The sequence below is a fragment of the Adelges cooleyi genome, unplaced genomic scaffold, assembly GCF_023614345.1.
Source record: "Adelges cooleyi isolate 19-005CV unplaced genomic scaffold, UGA_ACOO_1.1 ACOO_flye_CR_arks_rails_tigmint_CR_PRNA_2, whole genome shotgun sequence".
NCBI classification, from domain to species: Eukaryota; Metazoa; Arthropoda; class Insecta; order Hemiptera; family Adelgidae; genus Adelges; species Adelges cooleyi.
The window spans coordinates 4,282,871-4,303,970 of NW_026095860.1; the positions used below are offsets into that span (position 1 = coordinate 4,282,871).

Genomic DNA, 21,100 nt, shown 5'->3' on the forward strand with positions numbered 1-21,100 from the left:
TCTATACACTTATCAGTTAACAGACATTCAAATTTCAAAATATTTGCACAAAATGTAGCCGACAGCGGACAGACAAACAGTAATATAATATTATAAGTATTAAAATATAGTATAACATTATTAAAGTACATTAGTATTTTATTTTGAAAACACAAATAAGTGTACGTTTTAAAAAAATTTGCTTTTACTTTTATTTGTTTATTATATTTATGCGCCATGCCTGTTAAACAACTCTCATCTGCAACTATAAAATTAATTAGTAGTACTCAGGTAATTACATCAGCATCGTCAGTGGTCAAAGAGTTATTGGAAAACGCAATTGATGCCCAATCTACAGTCATCGATATACGTATAGTAAGTATATTGTTTTTATTGTTATTGTTTATTATGTTATTAAAAATAAATTACTATACATAATCACTCACATGTAGTACTTTATAAGTACTTTAGTATGTATTGTTATTCATTAATAACGTTTTCAGGAAAATTATGGATTGGACAAAATTGAAATTAGAGATAATGGTGTTGGAATTTCATGTGAAGATGTTCATGTTATGTGCTTAAGAGGGTATACGTCAAAAATATCAGATGTATCTGATTTAGGTATGATGTCCTATATATAAATATTAAGTACTTCATTGAAGATTGCCGTGTATATACTATCTAATTTACTATTGTTATTATATTATTTAGAAAAATTATCTTCATATGGATTTCGGGGTGAAGCTTTGAGTTCTATTTGCGCAGTAGCAGATGTAAGTGTGATAACAAAGACAGATCAAGACAAATATGCTAATCTGTATACTATGGATAAAAATGGTCATGTTATAAAAAGTTCAATAAGTCATCATCAAAAAGGTTGGTAAAAGTCATACCTACTTATAATTTGGTAGGTATTTTGTTTATAAATTGAGATGCTTTAAAGGTAAAGTTTGAACTAAATAATTTAAATATGTCTATCATATAACATTGTATATAAGAAAAACTAAACATTTTAATATTTTATTGTCAATAATAATTATTGTGTGATCAATATTTTTTAACTCAAATTAAAAAATAAACTGAAAAATTGAAAATTAAATATATTGTTTTAATATTCTATTCATTAATTTTACTAGTTCCGAATGTGTAATAATACACTTTTACAGCTAAAAAAATGGTAGGACAATTATTATAAAAAAAAAATATTGGTCTGTATCGTTATGCACGGCTGAAGTTCACTCTTTAATTAGCTGAATTACAGAAAACTTTGATTTTGTGTAGATAGATGTGAGGGAAGGGGGGGACTGACAATTAATTAATTAATTGATTTGTGAATATGTCAAAAAAATAAAAAAAAACATTAAAAAAAATGCAAAACGTAATGTTTACGCCTGGGGATCACACTGTGAACCGGTCGTGCTAAACAACCTAAACTCGTCCATTGAACGTCGCTTAACATTTCGGAGTCAGATAAAAAGTATTAAAAAAAAAAATGTCTTTATTACAATATATATATATTAATATATTAATTGAAATATTTATTTGTCAATTACTTAAATGTTGTAACATTTACTAGTTTTTTTTATTTTTTTCATCTCAACAGGAACAGTTATTAAAATAGTTGACCTTTTCAAAAAATTACCTGTTCGAAAACAGATGTATAGCTCAAAGAAACATTGCGTTAATGATTTACGTAAAATAGAAAATGTCGTTAAGGCATTGGCTGCAATACAACCAAATCTTCGTGTATCCTTGGTTCACAACAAATCGGTTTTGTGGCAAATGACAGCTGTCAATGATTTGATTCTAGCATTTGGGCAAATATGGTCATCCATAATGACTAAATGTTTTAAGCATTTAACATTTTTGAATAATAGAGTATGTATTAATTAATTTACATTTAAATTTCTTTAATATATTTTTTTAAACATTATAGATAAAAATCGAAATGATTCTACCTATTCAAAATATCGATGTTCAAAATACTTTTCTTACTACAACTCTTGCTGATGCAATCTATTTGTATGTCAATAAGAGACCTGTCAGAGATAATAAAATTGAAAAAGTAAGATAACTTTCTCACTCATATTATAATTGTTATTGATGCTTAAAAATAACAATTAATTGTTCAGCTAATCGTAGGTGAGCTGACCAATTATTTTGGTCATTATTTACCAACTGGAAAGTATTTACCTTGTCTTGTATCTATAAACGTGCCGGCTGAAGACATTGATGTCAATCTGGAACCCGATAAGTCAAGACTATTCTTTCATAATCAGGTATCTGTATACTAAACACAACTAGTGGCATAGTTGTAAGGGTCTATCCTATAACTACACCATTGAATACAGCATTAATATTGTTCACATAAATAACATAATATACTATTGTGTTGTTAGGAGGATATACTGATTAGTATAAAAAATTGTATTGTCCAGCATTACTATGATAACACGCCAGTAAACGACCCATCAGATCAAAATAAAAATATATTAAAATCAAATAAACGAAAAATTTCTTCTGATTCAGAGGATGTTGAAGTTAAAAAATCTACAGCGTATTACAATGAGCCTAATCAATTGAGTCTCGATTCCAGTCATAATAATAGTAGTATCAACCCTTGTACTTTTAAGGCTGCACAACTTGAACTCGATTCCTTAAATCAAATATCTCAGATCGACAAATCGCTTAAACCAAATGCGGAATCTACTAAAATTATGAATGATAATTTGTGTATATTTGACCCAGACATAGATAAATCAAATTATAAAATAAGTCGGGAATCTTCAACTAGAGAATTCTCCAAATCAACTTTAAAGTCAGAAATTGAAAACTCACAATTAGTAAAAGACTTAAGTTTAGAAGAAATTGATTTTGAAGAACCATTTACTTTGGTTGAAGAAAATGATAGTAAAATAACACATTCTGAAAGTAATGAATCTTTAATCAACAGTAACATTGATCAGTATAAACAAAGGATAATGAATATAGGAATAACTAAATCTCATCCAGCCATACAACAACATGATACTAGTGATTCAAGTGTTGATTTCCATGTGAAAAATGTAACATTATCACAATGGAGTAAAGGGAATGTATTATTTAATGGAAAACCGGTTAAGGTATATGAAAATTGTTTAAGTTCTATTATTAAAAATAAAATTTAGGGGTGGAATTTTTAAAATCTAGATTTACAAAAATAGGTAGATAGTATTATTGTTGTCTTGAAATAATTCAATATTAATAATCAAATTTCTATATCGAAATATTGTACAAAAAAAAAAAATGTTTTTGTTAGATTTTAGCATTTATTTTTAACTTTAAAAACTTTTTCTGAGAATATTTTAATTTTAATAATTTAAATATATTTCTACAAACTGTATTAAAAAATTGGTATTTTTTTAGTATCCTAAGACTTTCGTATGGCTTTTGTTCTTAAATTTGTACTTCTAATACAAATTCATATATTGTATTACTGTTGAGGGGTCTATAAAAAAAAATTAAAAATTTTATTATTTTTTCAGTGTGGAGTTTCTGTAATAACTGATACATTGCCATCTGACAAATCATTAGAGAATAAAAATGACATTTCATCATCGAATGTAGTTGAATGTACTCAGATTTCAAAAGAAATAAGTGGTATTTACATTAAATTTTATCACTATTGTTATATTATTATGTTTTATAATTAAGTTTAGTGTGAACTCTGGGCTATTTTTATTGAATTAACACGTTCACCTCCACTGCCGATCTCTAATTGGCAGCCGTAGTTGGGCACTGGTGGCCGCCGGCTGATCCATGATCATTACTAGGTACATATCTAGAAATACGTTTATAAATAATTTGGCCATCGGGGAATTTTTTTTACACTGGCTATGCAGTATGTGTTTATACTTAATTTTATGCGATTGGTTTAATTTTTTATTACGAGATCGCAGGACAGCGCAAGCAAAATTTTATCAGAAATCACGGCTACTGGCGCTTGTCAGGAGTTTTACATGCGGAGGTGAACGTGTTAATAAATAAGTTATTTGCAAAACTATTTTTATTTTCTGTAACAAATACATTTTTATTATACTATATGAACATGAATTTAGACGACTATTGCAAATTTATTTAAAAATTGTATGCATTGTAGAAACTGGACGTGAAAATCTTAGTGAAACAGTTCAAAGTGGTAGTCAAATGGGTCATAAGGAAATGTCTGGATTTACAATATTTGCCAAGAAAATGAGAATAAAAAGTAATTTTTTTTGTTTTTTAATAAATTTTTGTTATTGTTAGTATATTTTTTGATTATGTTAGTTCTCGAAGAAAACCCTGGTCTGGATTTTGTTAAAGTAAGTAAAGAACTTGCTAAATCATGGGCATCGTTGAGTGTTGAAGAGAAAGAAAATTATAAAACTTTTAGAAATAAACAAAAAGAGAAAGCTCTTGTAAATTGTATAAATAATTCAAATTTGGATTGTACAAAGCATAATTCAAACTACGACGAAGACAACAGCAGTATTAAAATTGCACCACTATTTCGTATGGTTGCTGTACCAGATGAACAAGTCCCAGGTCTTGACCACTTAGTGAGTCGACCACAATCATGGGTACCCCAACCTAGATCGAAACGACCAATACAAGGTATTACATGTTGTATATGAAAAGGACAGGTATGAAATACATGACAAACGTGTTGACAATAAATCATCTGCCAGTTAATGAATACTGAAATGAAAAAAAATGTAGTCAACTGTGCATAAACTAAACAATTGCTGGATATGTTCATTGACATTATACAGGGTGAGGCGAAGGCGACTGACAAGTTTTGAGGGGCTCTAAATAACGGACAGTAAAACTTAGAGAAAAGCGGTTCATTTTGTTAAAATGAGTAAGATATCCCGTTTTTTACGATATGTTTTGAAAATTATATCTCCAAGATGGCGGTTGTCAGCAGCAATACCTTGCTGTAGGCAATCTCTGAAGTTTTCATATGATTTTCGGCATGTTTCGATGAGTATGACCGCGATTTCTTCGATCTTCTTCAGGTATGGGGACAATGTCTGAAAACCTTATCCTTAATGAAGCCCCAGAGAAAAAATCAGGGGAGCGCGCCGGCTAGCCCACGTCATCCCTCTGAGAGACCAACTGCATAAGAATATTTGTCAAAAAAACTTTCGAGCTGAGTGCGCTGTAGCCCCATCTTGTGGAAACCATACATCCCCCAAGTCATATTCTTCAGCCATTTTCTCCAACCTGTACTACAGATAAGTTTCCAACATCAAAACATATCGAGTAGAAGTGACAGTGACGTATTCTTTTCCTCAAAAAAGTATGAGTCAATCACCCCAAATTGGGACACAGCATATCACACTGTCACTTTAAGGGATTGTAGTGGAGTTTCTGTTAAAAAACGAGATTTCTTATTGATTTTTAATAATACTAACCACTTTTCTTTAAGTTTTACTGTTTGTTATTTTAAAGCCCTTCAAAACTTGTCAGTCGGCTCCACCCTGACCTGTATAGGATTGTAGTAACATATTCATTACTTAAAATGTTAAACAAAAATAGAATGTGAATTTAGTTGACAGTTGCCAATTTATTTTAAAGTTTTATGTATTGTAGAAACTGCACGTGTAAATCTCAGTGAAACGATTCAAAGTGTTAGTAGTCAAATGGGAAATAGAGAAATGTCAGGATTTACACTATTTGCCAAGAAAATGAGATTAAAAAGTATTTTTTAAAAATATATTTTATATGCAAATAATTATTATTGTTAATTTATTTTTGTATTCTGTTAGTTCTCAATGAAAACCCTGGATTGGATTTTATTAAAGTAAGTAAAGAGCTTGCGAAATCATGGGCATCATTGAGTGTTGAAGAGAAAGAACATTATAAAACTAATGCAAATAAACAAAAAAAGAAAGCTCTTGTAAAAGTTGATGAAATAAAACCACAAAATAAAGACTTCAAATTCTTATTTAAAAATCTCAAAAGACATTCTACTTTAGTAAATGTAGAACTATCAGAAATTAAAGAACGCCTATTGAAAAAACCAAAAACACCGTGTGTGCATTTCTAACTGACATCAACATTTTTGTATACAGGTTCAGATGGTATAAATATGTTTATTTGTTTAAAATAGATTTTCCGATTATACCCTAATCGGTCAGATTGATGAAAATTGTTGGATATGCCGTATCCGCAACAAAATTGAAGCATTAAATATTTGTCGCCTTCAAGAAGCCGTTGTATTTAGGAAAAAATTGGCTATGGATTCGATACCGTTAAAAATGCTCGACCAACCTATTATAATTGATAAAAAGTAATTGAATGAGAAATTATCTTCTAATGGCTTTATTGAATATTTTAAATGGCTTTTCTATACCTTAGTTTTTTAGGAGAAAAAAATTATCAGTTTTTGATGGACTTGGATACATCTTATGAACCGTCTACCGACACATATACTGTGATTGATGATCGAATAACTAAAAATGGATTTGTTGTTGTTTCAAAATTTTATGGTTTGTATAAAATATATAATATTATTATTGGAGCTTAAGGGGAAAATCTGGTTTACAAAGCTTAAAAGGCAATCATTTTTTTTAAAGAGATTTTGGAAAATTGAATCCAAGACTTAAGTACACATGATACATAGGCATTGTATATAAAAAATAACCTTCTTTCCCTAAGTAGTGTGTACAATAGTATCATTGTGTAATAATTAAATTTTGATTGAAAAACTTAAATTAGTTGAAAAAATATTTTTTTTATGACTTACATTATTTTATTATGTTAACTATAAAAATAAATTTTTTTTTATAATATCAAAAATTAGCTTATATAAATAGATTTGGACAAGCAAAAACTGATATTTTTAAAAAAAATAAATTAAAATCATTATTTTTTAGTTTATCTATGCAGATTTTTGTACACTTTCAAATAATATCAAGTGCAAATTGATTGATCAATATATTTGTTATGCTTATACATACTTTTTGTGTAGGCAATAATATTTACATAGGTATTCCAAATTTCAATTTAAATCTTAATGAGTGTATTAATCATATTTTGATGATATGAAAAATGTTGATAATTTTAACTTTGTAAACCAAGTTTCCTTCTTCATACAATAAATAAAACAAATGCATGTTGTTTTAGGAGATAAAAAATATCCTATTTTAAAAATAACCGACGTTGCATTACACATATCGATATATGGTCTTGAAGAATTCAAACAGATTATAGAACTAATGCAAACACAACAATCAAATTGTCTACACATTTGTCGTCCGTTGAAAGTTGTCAACTATCTTAGGGTATTTTATAACTATCTTAAGTTAATGAAAAAAATATTTCTTTAAATATTAATGATAATTTTACTTTTAATTTTTTTTAGAGTGAAACCGTAAGATTTTGTAAAACATCTGGCCTCCCAAAATCCAATAAAGAAATCAATGATTTATTGGTTTTTTGGTTTAAACACGAAGAGTCATTTTCTCAAAATATTTGTGTTCATTATGATAATGTATTTACGTCGATACACAAACTAACAGAATTTTCTGATCTATCAGATGCAATTTTGTAATTTTTCTAACATGCTTGTATAATGTATTTTATGTTTCAATGAAAATTTAAAATAACGTTACAGTTGTACAGAATATTAAATTTTTATTTTAGAAAAATTACCGAATTAATTTATAATTTGATCCTATTAATTTTTTGATTTAGTTACATATATGATAATGTAATTTTTTTAATGCTGTACCGATTTGTATACAGTTTATAGAAAAGAAATTATGCACAAGGGTCAAGGTACACATTACTACATAATAGTTTTAATATGTAGTAAAATTACATATTTGTAGTATTTAATTCATCTCTTAACTCTAACTTGGAAAATATTTAAAATTTACTAATGTTTAATTATTACCTATTTTGTTCCAATTTCTAGAAAGTCCTCTAATCAATAATTTGTATAGCTTTTACGTTCCTGAACTTTCAATATGTTGACAAATACAGATTGTTTTTTTAGTCTGGCTTTTTCTAAGGATATCTAGTGTAGGATATAGGTTAAAATGTTAAATTGCCTACTTATTTTATATAGGAGAAGATAAAAATTGTATTACCGAATAAAACAATTTATTAGGTAACTTGCTTACTGCCAGTGAATACTGCCAGTTGCTTACAGCACAGTCATGATAAATCGGTCGAGCAAATCATAGTTACATTTTTTGTATCAGTCCCAATGAACATAAGTGTTTCTACAAACCCTCTACAGTTTTGGTACATAAAGAATTTAGTCGATTTACGATTACATTTTTTTACTACATTTAGTGCATGAATTAGGTAGGGGTAACTACTTCAAAGTCTTGAGAACAAAAAAACCTAGGTAACTGTTTTGGTCTTCGTTTTATACAATTACTTAATATTGTACTAAGCCATACACAGTTTTACTAGTGTGACATGTACTTTAGTGTGATATTACCTACGAAGAGAACAAAAAGAACAATTAGGCTAGTGACACACAGGAAAATTTGTTCATTACATTTATTTCATAAATGTATTACTGCCTACTGTTGTTTCTAACGTTTCGGAAACACTGTTATGTACTGGTTCATTTAATTACACGCGTTTTTAACTAACGGAACAAATTTTTCATAAATTTCATGTTATTAGTTGTCGATTCGAGCTACATTTTTTTTTATTCTACAGCTATAAGTTCAAGATATTGAGCACTTTATGCGGGTAAACGACCCCTGGCAACTTGAATCGATAAAAGAAATGACAAACGCCATGAGGAAACTGATGACATTTTAAAAAGATAGTAAAAAATCAACAATCTTTCCCTCGTTGAATTATTTTGGTCTTATACAGTAGACTGAATAGATTTTTGTTAAAACCATCTTATACTTTTTAAATTTTAGTCGAGTTTAAAGGTATTATTGCCCTTTTGTTGACACAATCATGGAGTGTCGGCTTGTACCTATGTACTTTGATTAATACACGGTGATATATTTTTTATGGCACGATTCAGAGAGAAGAAATATTAGTATTAATGCTTTATAAGTGTTTTTAATATTTTTTATTGAGAAATGAGAATCTACAAAGTTTAAATAGTGTTAAGTATGATATTAAAAAATAATATTTTAATTAAAACAAGAATACTTATACAAAAAGTTAAATATTTCGAAAATTGCAATCTATTATAATATAACTACTAGTTTATAAACTATTACTACCATACAATTTAATTTCGGTATTAGGTAATCTTTATATTTCTATACTGTTGTATCAACATGTCACCTTATGTTCGTGTTTCCGATTTCGGCTAAAGTTTTAAACTCCAGTAAATCGATGAAACTTTTAAATATATTTATCTAAACAAAACTATTACCCAACTATTAATACCATTGTTAATACATTGTTTATAAAAAGTATGTTATTTATTAATAAAATTAACATCAAGATGTTAATAAACTGGCGTTGATAACCCAGAAAAAAACATTGATTCATAGGAAAATACAAGTCTTGTCTCAAGTCTACAATAATAGTATATGATATCCTATTTTGAAGGGGTACCTACTACCTACCTTCGAACGTGGCTAATTCAAAGTTTGAACCAATTATAGTGTCAAAGGATAAGAAGTCTGCTATCATTGTGTAGATGTTTAAACGGTCCAATTAAAAATTCGTGTTGCTATTCCATTTGGTGTTAATGTGTAATTTACTATTTTCGTACGTGCCTAAGTAGGTATTCCCTGACTTTAAGCGTTATATCATAGGCGTGCTGCGTGTCTACATAGCGTCTTAGCTAGTATTATAGATACAAATCGACCCCTTGACCTAATTCGGGTGCATTTTAGAAACAAAAGTCGACCTTGGGATTAAAATGACGTTCGTAACCGCCAGTACAGTTAAATATATTATACTAGTTTGCGGAAAAATAAGAACCCTTATTTAGTGTTCGGTCGTCATCGTTGTTAGACATCCGCACCGCATTTACGTTATGTCCAGGTAAGACAGTTGATGCTGTGAGAAATTTGTTAATTATTATACACTAAAAAATACAAACAATATATTATTTTAATGCACTTTATAATATTTAATCACTTATCGTTTGATATAATCTCCATATAGGTCATACACGTCCATCGCAAATTGTACAACGCTTGAGCAGCTTATACTGTAATGTTGTAATTTGGATTCGAATACCTAATTTCTAAAGATTCGAATATTCAAATATTCCAATAATTATTCCAATTATTCAAATATTCGAATAGTTGAAAAAAAGTTTTTCAGCCGAGTCTGCAACCACGAAAGAGCATTTTCATGTCTCGTTGAAATACCGAATAAATTAAAATTAGTTGTGGAATTATAATTAAAAAAAAAAAATTACATGGAGCTTCCAGTTACAGCATAAGGCCAAGGAGATAAATAAATTATGTACAATCAAGTTTCTGGCTAAAATTGTAGTGTTTATTATCTGGCCAAAAGTAACTTAACATAGAGAATTAAGTTATTTTGAATTTATTATTTAGTTCTAATTTGAACGTTGAACGTACGACATATCTCTTATCTCATATCAGATAACAGCGCAACAGATTAACATTCGAAATGGATCCGAAATGGTCTTTCCGATAATTGTCTTTGAATTGTCGAATGATTTTTGGTACCTTGCGGCGCGTAACAGCGTAACGCTTTTTTTGGTAACACTTTTTTTCGGTTATTTACCGGCTAAATCTCACCCTTATCTCCTACCCCCTATTTCCCGTCCCCAACTCCGTCTCCGTGTGGTAACGCTTTTTTGGTAACGCTATTATGGTAACGCTTTTTTCGGATATTTGCCAGGGTTATGTGCCAGAGCTAAGACATGAAAATGTCAAAAAACTATTTGTAAATTAATTATTATTACTATTTGAATATTCGAAGGATTTGAATCCCGAGTATTAGAATATTCCAATACTTCCCATCACTAGCTTATAGCTGTTATTGTATAATATGTACATTTTAAATGTTATAATTTAGGATTTAATAACATTTAACTGTTATTTAAACTTAAATTAATTACTTATTCCACAATCATATCGTTAATATAATCGAGAAAAATTAATTCCACACACTTAAAATCGTTATGACGAAGGCTTATTCTTACACATAAAACAAAATATACAAAGTAAGACCGATTTACGTACATTTTATTAGGTAACCATTATGTTAGTTAATCAGTTTTAATTAGTATAACAAATACTAGGTAATATCTGTATATAGCTTTAATATTTACAGTTTTTTTTTCATTTCATTATTATTTTAATTATTATGAACAAAAAATGAGATGAAGGTACATACTGGTGATGGGAAATATTCGAATAGTTTGGATTCGAATATTCGGGATTCGAATCCTTTGAATAGTATTCGAATCCTTCGAATAATCAAATAGTAATAATAATTAATTTACAAACAGTTTTTTTTCAACTATTCTAATTAACAACTAATTTAAATTTTAATTATTATTATTATGTACGAATAAAATACGGTAGTTTGGATTTAGTGTGCATTTCTGGTCGGAAATGTGTTTTTTTACCCGTAGTTCGTCAGGAATGTATTTTAGACGTAATGTTTATAGGAGAATTTTTGTTTTACATTGCATCACCTACAAGATTATTTGTATTTTTTGGCGTCCAAAATAACATTGTATTTACACAGGTGAATACGAATATATTTGTAATTATACTCATTTCTGTAAATACAAACGTATTCGTTTTCATAGAGAATATTCTGTGTGAATATATTCGTATTCGTATCCATGAATATAAATATGCCCATCTCTGGTTATAAGTAAGTAATACAAGCACCACGATAGCGGTTGGATATTGCTATTTTAAATCAAGCCTATTAATGAAAAACATAATTAAGTAATTTAAATAAAAATTAATGGTTTACGTACTTTGACGAGCCAGTTTAATAATTGTGAGACAAAAATGTTGAAAAAAAAAATTATTCCCTAGACAAGTTTATGAGTTTATAAATCATTATTTTCAATTCAATTTTAAATCCAGTCGTTGCGGCAGTTGACGTTTATCTGAGAATAATGATTTATAATCGCCAAAAATTGTACGAGGAGTAATTCGATGTATACCCACGTATATTTTTGTATACAATTTCCAGTTATTGAAGTTTTGCAATAATTGAGCGACCAATTATGTGAGGCTTTTTAAACGAGGAAAATCGCTGTAGGTAATTTCAGCGTGCTAAAAAGTGGCTAAAATCGATCGTTTTCAAAGGAGTTTGTTCATTTCGTCCGAAGTGACATTAGGCTATTAATAACGATGCCATATTGTTTGCTAATAATAACAAAATAGTGTACAATAATATGTTAGGCATATCCGTCGTCCTGCAGTACGTTTTACCTTTAAGATACACCAACGGCACCGACGATTAATTATTATTGTCATGTCTATGCGTTCCGTTGGGGTTCAAGGAATCGTCGGTAGGTGTACACCCAAAGAGCTTCGGGGGAAAAAAATGTAAAAACGCAAAAGTCATTTGTTACGCGGGTTTTCCGCTATTATCAGCAAATGTCATGGGCGTACGATGATACCAATGATGGGGTTTTTTTTTCTTTACCAGTTTATTTCGGGAGTCCATAATATGTTAATGTTTGATATAAAAAGCACCGCGTTCCTGCCAACGGACGGCATTCGCTTTGGCCGCACAAAATTCGGCGGGCGCGAAGGTGAGTACAACACAATACGTTCCACGTCTATTTCTGTGGCTTGGGTCTAATAGGGCCAATGTCACTTTTTGTAACTTTCGGAAAATTTATTGGCTTCAGAGTGTCATTTTCATCACAGTAAGGGATGTATCAATTTTTCCGTTCAGCAGACTAACTCGTTTATGTCCATAATAATTATTGACATTGTCCCTTTTTAGACCCAAGCCACAGATATAAGCAATACTGTCGCAAGTGTACCTACACAATAAATATTATTTACTATAAGGGCGTTAGGTCCCGATCGCTCGGGTTTTCTATAAAATTAGAATTTTTGCTAACAGACCGAATTCCCCCCCCCGTTGTATTGTTGGATTAAATTAAATGCGGAAAACTTGTTTTTACTTTTTCTGGCGATTCCGTGAAAACTTTTAACGTTATAAACGCCCGCCCCAAAACGGGACTGCCGCCGAGACTTTATAGTATGTATAATTGTATATTATAATAATATTATTATTGAAAGATATTTTTTCGGGGGAAAAAACCAACTACTCGGAATCAATTAAACGTTTCGCATTCGGGTATAATAGAATCCCCAGTCCAATTTAAATAATTGTAATCACGTACAAAATGTTATCAAAACTGCCAACTCATTTTTATACATACACCTACATAAAAGGGTTGATATTTTTATAAGAAAAATAAATAATTAAGAAATCTCTTAGCAGAATTTACCCCAAATGTTTATTTCTGGAACGGGGGTTCCCCCTTAATTTATGTGTAATAGTTGTATTTTATGGTAATTACTAATTTATGTTAACAATCTGGTCTTTAAGTTAATTAAAACTATAAGTTGGAATTACTTCATTTTGATTTTGAACTAAAAAAATAGTTCAAATAAAAAATTAATTATATTTAAAAATAATTAATTTAATTTTTTTGGATTTATTATTATATAATACCTTATTTTTTTCTTAAAAATACATTAATAGCAAAACACATTTTTCCCTATTTTATTTAGATTCTTTTAAAAAGGTAATTTAATTATAGCTAACAGAGCAGTTATAACTATTATTTTGTAGGGTATGATTTCTGATGTATGTATAGACTTGGTAAATGAAGAAATGGATCCAGCAGTTTAAGATAAACATCGTGACTAAAAAAAAACACATCATTGTAAACCCAATACATTCTCGCTCCGAATCGCAGCTAAAAAATGCGCAAAACAAAACAAACATGTTTGCGCAAATCAACTGATTATGATTATGTCAGCCCATCGCGTGTGTCATTGTTTCAGCGTTGTAATAAATTGTTGAATCCAGGTATCGCAGGAGCAAACGTCAGCGTCAAGACCGACCGGCTTCGGCGGTGCATCATCAACAACCATCGGCCCGGCTCTGGCACTGGTACAACCACAAGCCGTTTCCGCCGTTCGTTACCGTCGACCAATTGCATAGGTACCGCCGTAAGGAGTTCGGCGAAGTTGCATTTCCGTCGACGACATCGCCGCTATTGCCGTTCGGTACGTCAGACAGCCCGTGCTCGTTCGACACCGAGTACAAATTCCGTTTCGAGGTGCCGTACAAGACGGCGGAGGAGATGAGCGTGAACAGGCGGCACGCGACAGTACCCAAGGACGAACTGCAGGTGGAGGGCGACGTCGAGTACAGTGCGGAGTACGCGGAGAACTTCAAGGACCAGCCGAGGGAGAGGAACATAGCGGCGCGACAAGGCAGTCACATAGGGCCGTTTGAATGCCCCGACCAGTACTCGGTCATGACGTCCGAACAGCACGACCAGTATGTCACTCCTGTGGGGGGCCGTCGGGCCAGCAACGCGCGGCCTTCCACCGGACTGAAAATGGAGGGCGACATGGAAATGGACACGGAACAGGGGCACAGCTACGTGCCGCACCCGGACGGTCATCGGGCGGCCAACTTGCGGCCCAGCACCGGACTGAGGTTGGACGAGGGGATCATGGACGGCGAGTCGGAACAAACGGCCAGCTACCGCAAGTATCCGACCACGCCTCATCCGTTGGCCGAAGATCAAGGTAATTATTATTTTTTTTTTTTTGTTACTTAGTAGTAAAGCTACAATAATTATGACGTGCAGAAAAACGTATGATTACCGAAAAACACATTTTTCAGAAAACCGTTGTTTCACGTTGCTATTAATGTGCATCCATTAATGTACAACGAAAATGTTATTAATATTGTGTAAAATGACATAAAGAAATAATTTTTTAAGTCAAATTCAATCGGAAATATAAATTAAAATTAAGAAATATTCAGACTAATTAAGCTCAAAATTATATATTTTTGCAAAACGTTGCTATTCCGAAATTATAACAATTTTTTTTTTATATTTATTATAATTCCATAAAACAATAATTTTTACACAATATTATGTTTTCATAAAAAATTATACGGTACATATTTAAATAAATTAATAACATAAAACTTTAAACTTAATTGTAAAAAAAAAAAAAAAATGTTAGGGGCCGTTCAGATAAAATCCGTAAGACTGTGAAAACCATAAGTAATGTTGAATTGACATATTATTCCAAATATTCTTTTGAAATTATAAAATTACACAGTTTGGCGAACATCATTTTTTCTACGAGCGAAAGCCATTTTGGTTTATTTTAGACCAAAAAGCCAGACAAAATGTTACCTACATAGGTAGGTCCAAATTAAATTCTGTAAAGAGATTCGAGTTCTTTGGCTACTTCACTAAGTTTGGCACGCAGGAAGCTGGTTTTCATTTTAAAATTTCAGTTGCTTGTAATTAAATAAATTTTTTCAATATTAAAACCCAATTTTTTTTACATAAAAATATCAAAAATCTGTTTTCTACATAGCCTAGTGCAAAGTTGCCAAAGAACTCGCATGCCTTTACAAAATTGAAATTGTACCATCCTGAGTAGTAGATATGTTGTCTGACTTTTTGGTTTACAACGTCAAAAAACAGACCGTGCGCAAGATTTAGGATCTTATCGATTTTTAACTATTATTATTAAAACGTTTTCCTCCGTTCATAAGCAAAGCGGTTAGGTCTTTAGCGGCGTGTAGTTGAATTTTATTTCGACGAGTTACGATAATAATTAAAATATTATTTTTGCGTTATACATTGTTTATATCGCACACAATAATGGTCCGATAACGAACGAGGGTGTCTCTTGAATTAATATATATTTCCATCTACGCCAAAAGCGGTTTTTGAAGTTTAACCATGTTAATGCGGTCGCGCTGGACCCTTTTTATGGCGAGAGTGGTTTTTGCGTCGAAGGCTTTGTCGAACTTTCAATTGGCAAAAACGTGTCGGCCAACAGATAAAGCTAATTAGATAAAGCTTTTATCTAATGGCGTGTCGACAAGCCGAGCAAAACGTGGTTAACACTAATGGCAATACACTACCACGTGGTAGCGTGTCCTTGGCGTGTACAATGGTTCCGTTCCGGACAGGTACTCATACAAACTGACAATAGTAAAGCGCACCGACAAAGAAGCGCCAATTGGGTTTACTGCATAATCATAATTGTGTTATCGGTCGCTTTTACTTTGCTTGTGCCGCCCCGAACAAAGGAGCGGTTTTAGCTCAACACGAAGTAGTCCTGTCTGCGGCTCGTGTGTACATTATATATATATATATATAATAAATACGATGTACCAGTGTTTGGTCGACGCTTATTTGTGTTGTTGTGTGTGTGTACTTGGAACGGTGGCGAAGGTCATCATCGCCGCCTGGGCGTCAGCGTTGCCGGCAATCCGTCGGACCGGGGCGCCGAGGAAATGATCTTGGCCAGAGACAGCGGCATGTTACTGCGACCTGCCCGGTCGTCGTTCACCGTCTTCGGCGCATCCGGACACGAGTAATGATTGATAACAAGCACAAGACGTCACGTCGTCTGCTATCGGTTTTGGCCGCATACGCGTTTGTGGCTGCGACGTGCTTGCATGTTAGAAATAAACGCTTTTCGATAGCTGCGATCGCTGCTCTAACGCACTACTGTGTTTTGCGCACAGTACTGCGGAAAGGATTAGCCGTAGGCAGTGTCATATTTACCCCGAGGGCACGTGATGCACGAGCCCAGGGCCCCCGGCCTGAAGGGAGCCCCGAATGATACAATTTACTTACATAGCCCCTACATAGCCTGCTATAGGCTGGTCTAAGACGGCCCTGGCCATAGGACATCTGTCGAAGACGTGACAGCTATAAATCGATATCCATTGAATCCAGTGTACCCCAGTCAATGTTAGCTGACTAACTATAGTTTACCAAGCTTTTGCGATATTCTGCTTATTTTTTTTTGTGCGTTTCTGTCGCTTGTGTTCTGCACGGTGTTTTGTTTGTTGTTTCGTAGAACCACAGTTTATTGGCGGAAATTCAAAGGGGGTGGGGGAGCTGGGATACTGCTGTTACCTGTTTTTTAATGCTTACGTTTTGAGGTTTGTATTTTTTTTACCGAGAGACTCGATGAAAATACCAATTTAACGATATTAATTTATTATTGAAGCTCGAGTGGGCTATTGCATTTACACGTCTCGCGGTTATTCCCACTCGAGTAGCTCGACTGGTATGCCAACAGTTTGGAATACTTGCGCAACATCGAACCGTAGCCACTGAAGATTGAATGTGCAAGTATTCCGAATCGTTGGCAGACCAGTCAATCTACTCGAGTGGGAGTAACCGCAAGACGTGTAAATATAAATTTAAACATGAAGTGTTTTTAACTATACCTAGCCCCTCTAAATTTCCGGCAACGTCACAGTTTGGTGTGTGATACGTCACGGTTTTATTTTTATGTAAACTGATGCATTGATGCAACTAGAGGAGTTTGAAAATTTCATAAAGCACCCTCAGATTTCAAAAAATTTTAAACGTTACCCGAGGCTTTGTCTCAGTGGTTGCTGACATAGTTTGAGAGGAGTCTTAAAGCGAATCTCCTGCATGCGACCCAATACGGCGATAGCGATAAAAGGAACTCGTGCTCAACCCTTTCTGATAATCGCTTGAGTGTATGAATTCCCAAAGTTTTCGCAATAAGTTGCCGAGAATATAAAATCACAAATACACGAGGTATATTATTACTGAAACACGCGTAGCATCCTTAAAACTTTTGTAAACTTTCATAATTAATTCGCAAGAGAACCCCGGGATAAATAATAAACGTCTGCGGGTCGTTTGAGCATTTTTTTTTTTTAGAGCTACGATTACAAGTTATGATTAAAAATTCAAACTACTAACTTTAACCGAATAATTTTTAATTGGACGGAAGTAATTTTTTTTAATCCCGTTTGCCTTCTTTTTTAATTTCATAAAAAGGCAATGCTAAGGGGAAAACAGAGGGTGCAAGGTGGTCTAGAACAGCATAATTCACAGAGTTCCGAATGAAATATGAACTTATATGCCGGTATATATTTTGCTTAGAATTATAAATTAAATTTAAAAAAATGTATTTTCGTTGACGTAACATATGTTTACTTAATTTGTATGCTCAAAACAATTTAGAATCTGAGTGGTGATATAAATCGGTTACTACCTACTTCTAACGGTTAACACGACCTTATGTATAAGTACATTTCATGGATAGGGTTCAAATTCTCAAGGTATTAATTTGGTGGAAAATAATGTTAACCTAACACAGTCACATCCTACTACAGTGTTAATATAGAAAGCTATAAAAGGAACAATCGAAACGCTTACCATCCCGTTGTGTTATTAAATCGTAGACAACACACCATATAGGAAAAAAAATTACTTAAGGTAATTGTAGTCCAAGTTTCAACACTAACAATCTGACTTAATCCTTACTTTTTGTTATTTTTTGTCTTCTCTCTGCATACAAAATATGTGCTACGCTATAGTTAACAAGTTGAGTGCTTGAAATATTAAATATGGTACTTAAAGCGTTAGATATTAAATAGATAAATCGATAGAACTAAATTGTTCTGGCAATCAACTTGTTAATTTTAGGCAAGTACAGTAATTCATTAATTTTACTTTTCGACTTTTGAATTAGACAAATATTGTTTATCATTTTTCATCAATTGATCAATACTCAAAAATAAATGGGGAAAGGCTTATGTGACATTTTTCTTGGCTGTACAATTACATTAAATAAACCAACATACCTACAAGTATTCTCGCTTTTATATATTTTGAAATATAATAAAGAGGTATAATTCTCAGTAATATACTGAGAAAAACTTTCTGCTCAAACAGGGAATCGAAGAGATTCGATTAAAAATCTCAAACACCTCAGATACATTTTTTACTCATTTAGAACCTATTTACAGGGATTCAACGTATAGTCAAAAATAACGACCACCCCTAATATATACGTATACCTTTTAATAAATTGGTATTTTGTAATCATGATTACAATTAAATTGTTATAGTAATCATACCATATGACAGTGTTGGCCAAACTGCAATCTGATTAATATGTAGTTTAATCATAAAGTAATCAATGCCCGCCCAACACTGCCATATAATTACTTTGCTAATTGACGATCTCATTTGCTTAGCATTATGATTATAATTTGCTCAACATTTGCTGTTGGTCGAAAACGGTTAGGCAAGTATGTGTAAAAAGGGCCTTACGGAGTTTTCCGTGGGTTTTGCACGGTTTTTGGCGAACGTTTGTGGTGTGTGCAATGTTGTCGTAGGCGTGCGAATGGCCTTTGTTTATTTGGGCGAACTTGGTGAAAAAACCTCGTGGCCCTGCGAACGAGCTGCTTGGCCTTTGTTTATTTGGGCGTTGTTTTTAGAAAAATCAAATAAAACGTAACGCTCTTTGTTTGTAGACGGTGCCGTTCCGGAACCGTGAAAATTCCGTCGTATCGTCTGGAAGTAGTGGATTGCAGCGTAGGCGGCAAAGGGTCACCCAAGTCGGCGACAGTGGCGGACAGCCCAGCGCCGGTAGCGGTTTCCCCGGCAGACAAGGCGTTTGTGGTGCTCGAGAGGACAGCCTGGTCGTCTGTGGAAACTGGCGGCAACCGGTGGGTGAAGAGGAGACAACGGAAAATGGGAACGGTGCGGTTTTTCGACGACAAGCGTTCGCGCAACGCCACCTTTGCCGGGGGCAAGACCATCCAGTAATACTATACTATAATATTACTATAGTCGAGTGGACTGCCTCCAGATAGACATCAGCTATTAACTGTAATAGTGATAATACTTTTAACTTACCACTTCCGGGACATACTTCCGTCGAACGTCTTGCACTGATAATTCAACGAACATTATAATATGTACTATTTACTATCAACTACTTGTTATAATAATACATACACTGTTAACCAATAATCCATTTCGAATGATATTATATAACATAGCATGATATATTTTAAAAATCTTTTTTTTTTTGCTTGACCACAACGGTTACTGCAGCGAGTGTTGACAATTTGATCTAAGACTTTTGCCTCCCAAATAATACAATTACAAAATTCACTACAATATATTTTAGAAAAAAAATATATTATGCGTACTCCCCGAGTTCAGAAATGTGTGCAAATATTTGTTTGCAAATAATATATTTATATTTGTTTGTTTAATAATATATTTCATATACTACATATACCTTTATACATTTATTTATTATTAAATAACCAAGGGGTTTTACTTTTGATTAAAAAAGCGCGGAAGCTATGTATTTACTAGGACTTACAATTTTTGTTATCAATAGTCGAACAATATTGATCACTACCCTTCATATAAAATCAATGCTCCACGACATTTTTACTCATTAAACGGATTTAAACCTTATTGATATGTTATAATTGCATTTTTTTTTTTTATTAAAAAAACATTTTCAAGTACCTAATTTTATATTATGCGCGTTTGGGTCATAAAACAAGCGTCAGTCGAGGTCAAAAGTGCAATAACTTTAGTTAGTTTTGACGCGAAATAAAACTATTACAAAATATATTTATCTAAAATCTACATATTAATAACGAGACATAGTTGGTAATAATGGTAATTTAGAGAATTCTCATTAATTAAGTTGACACATGGTGGTTCACCTATAAGGAGTGTGAAACAATACAAGGTAACGGCTTAAATCTATACAAAACAGTTCTCATTACTACTTTCAAGGGAAATATACAACTATATTTTGAAAGTACGGTTATGTATTTTATAACTCTAATGAACGCCTTCTTACTTAAATGCCAAGTGCACGCAATCACGCACATAATATTATAACATATATTACATTTTTAACATATAGTACATTTTTAATTTGAAACTAATTAATGCGATTTGTATAAACAAGAAATAACCCCGCCAACACGTACCTATTGCAGTTGACAGGACAATGAATTCTAATTTAACTGAAAAAAATACCGTAACAGTAATAGTATCAGATTCCTTAATTAAAATAAAATATAATTGTAAGTAATTATAGGTCCA

The 21,100-nt window shown here is 32.3% G+C and overlaps 2 protein-coding genes across 3 annotated transcripts; both read left to right on the top strand.

The window, feature by feature from the left end:
• Positions 1-43: 43 nt before the first annotated feature.
• LOC126833344 (PMS1 protein homolog 1-like) lies at positions 44-7,577 on the top strand. 2 transcript variants are annotated; one of them, XM_050564615.1, is made up of 16 exons: positions 44-354; positions 483-603; positions 694-858; positions 1,586-1,860; positions 1,919-2,047; positions 2,115-2,261; positions 2,382-3,104; positions 3,507-3,621; positions 4,121-4,225; positions 4,288-4,614; positions 5,596-5,703; positions 5,772-6,036; positions 6,116-6,295; positions 6,364-6,494; positions 7,132-7,289; positions 7,370-7,577. In XM_050564615.1, exons 1-16 carry the CDS (start codon positions 217-219, stop codon positions 7,556-7,558), a joined length of 3,276 nt encoding a protein of 1,091 aa, XP_050420572.1. In that variant the 5' UTR covers positions 44-216; the 3' UTR covers positions 7,559-7,577. The 2 variants fall into 2 exon arrangements, 1 of the variants encoding a protein (XP_050420572.1); XR_007684938.1 differs by lacking the exon at positions 7,370-7,577 and having other exon boundaries at positions 6,372-6,494; positions 7,132-7,251.
• A 2,376-nt stretch (positions 7,578-9,953) lies between these two features.
• Positions 9,954-20,109, top strand: LOC126833836 (uncharacterized). The gene is made up of 4 exons (XM_050565398.1): positions 9,954-9,987; positions 14,005-14,735; positions 16,415-16,556; positions 19,495-20,109. Exons 1-4 carry the CDS (start codon positions 9,980-9,982, stop codon positions 19,787-19,789), a joined length of 1,176 nt encoding a protein of 391 aa, XP_050421355.1. The 5' UTR covers positions 9,954-9,979; the 3' UTR covers positions 19,790-20,109.
• Positions 20,110-21,100: the final 991 nt, after the last annotated feature.

What these genes read in the sequence shown, in the direction of transcription:
- LOC126833344 (XM_050564615.1), top strand. Translation starts at nt 217, where the DNA reads ATGCCTGTTAAACAACTCTCATCTGCAACTATAAAATTAATTAGTAGT. An exon ending in ATCAGATGTATCTGATTTAG is followed by an intron (nt 604 to 693) that starts GTATGATGTCCT and finishes TATATTATTTAG; the next exon opens with AAAAATTATCTTCATATGGA. An exon ending in TTGAAAAAACCAAAAACACC is followed by an intron (nt 6,037 to 6,115) that starts GTGTGTGCATTT and finishes TGTTTAAAATAG; the next exon opens with ATTTTCCGATTATACCCTAA.
- LOC126833836 (XM_050565398.1), top strand. An exon ending in TCCGTTGGCCGAAGATCAAG is followed by an intron (nt 14,736 to 16,414) that starts GTAATTATTATT and finishes ACGGTGGCGAAG; the next exon opens with GTCATCATCGCCGCCTGGGC. An exon ending in TTCGGCGCATCCGGACACGA is followed by an intron (nt 16,557 to 19,494) that starts GTAATGATTGAT and finishes CTTTGTTTGTAG; the next exon opens with ACGGTGCCGTTCCGGAACCG.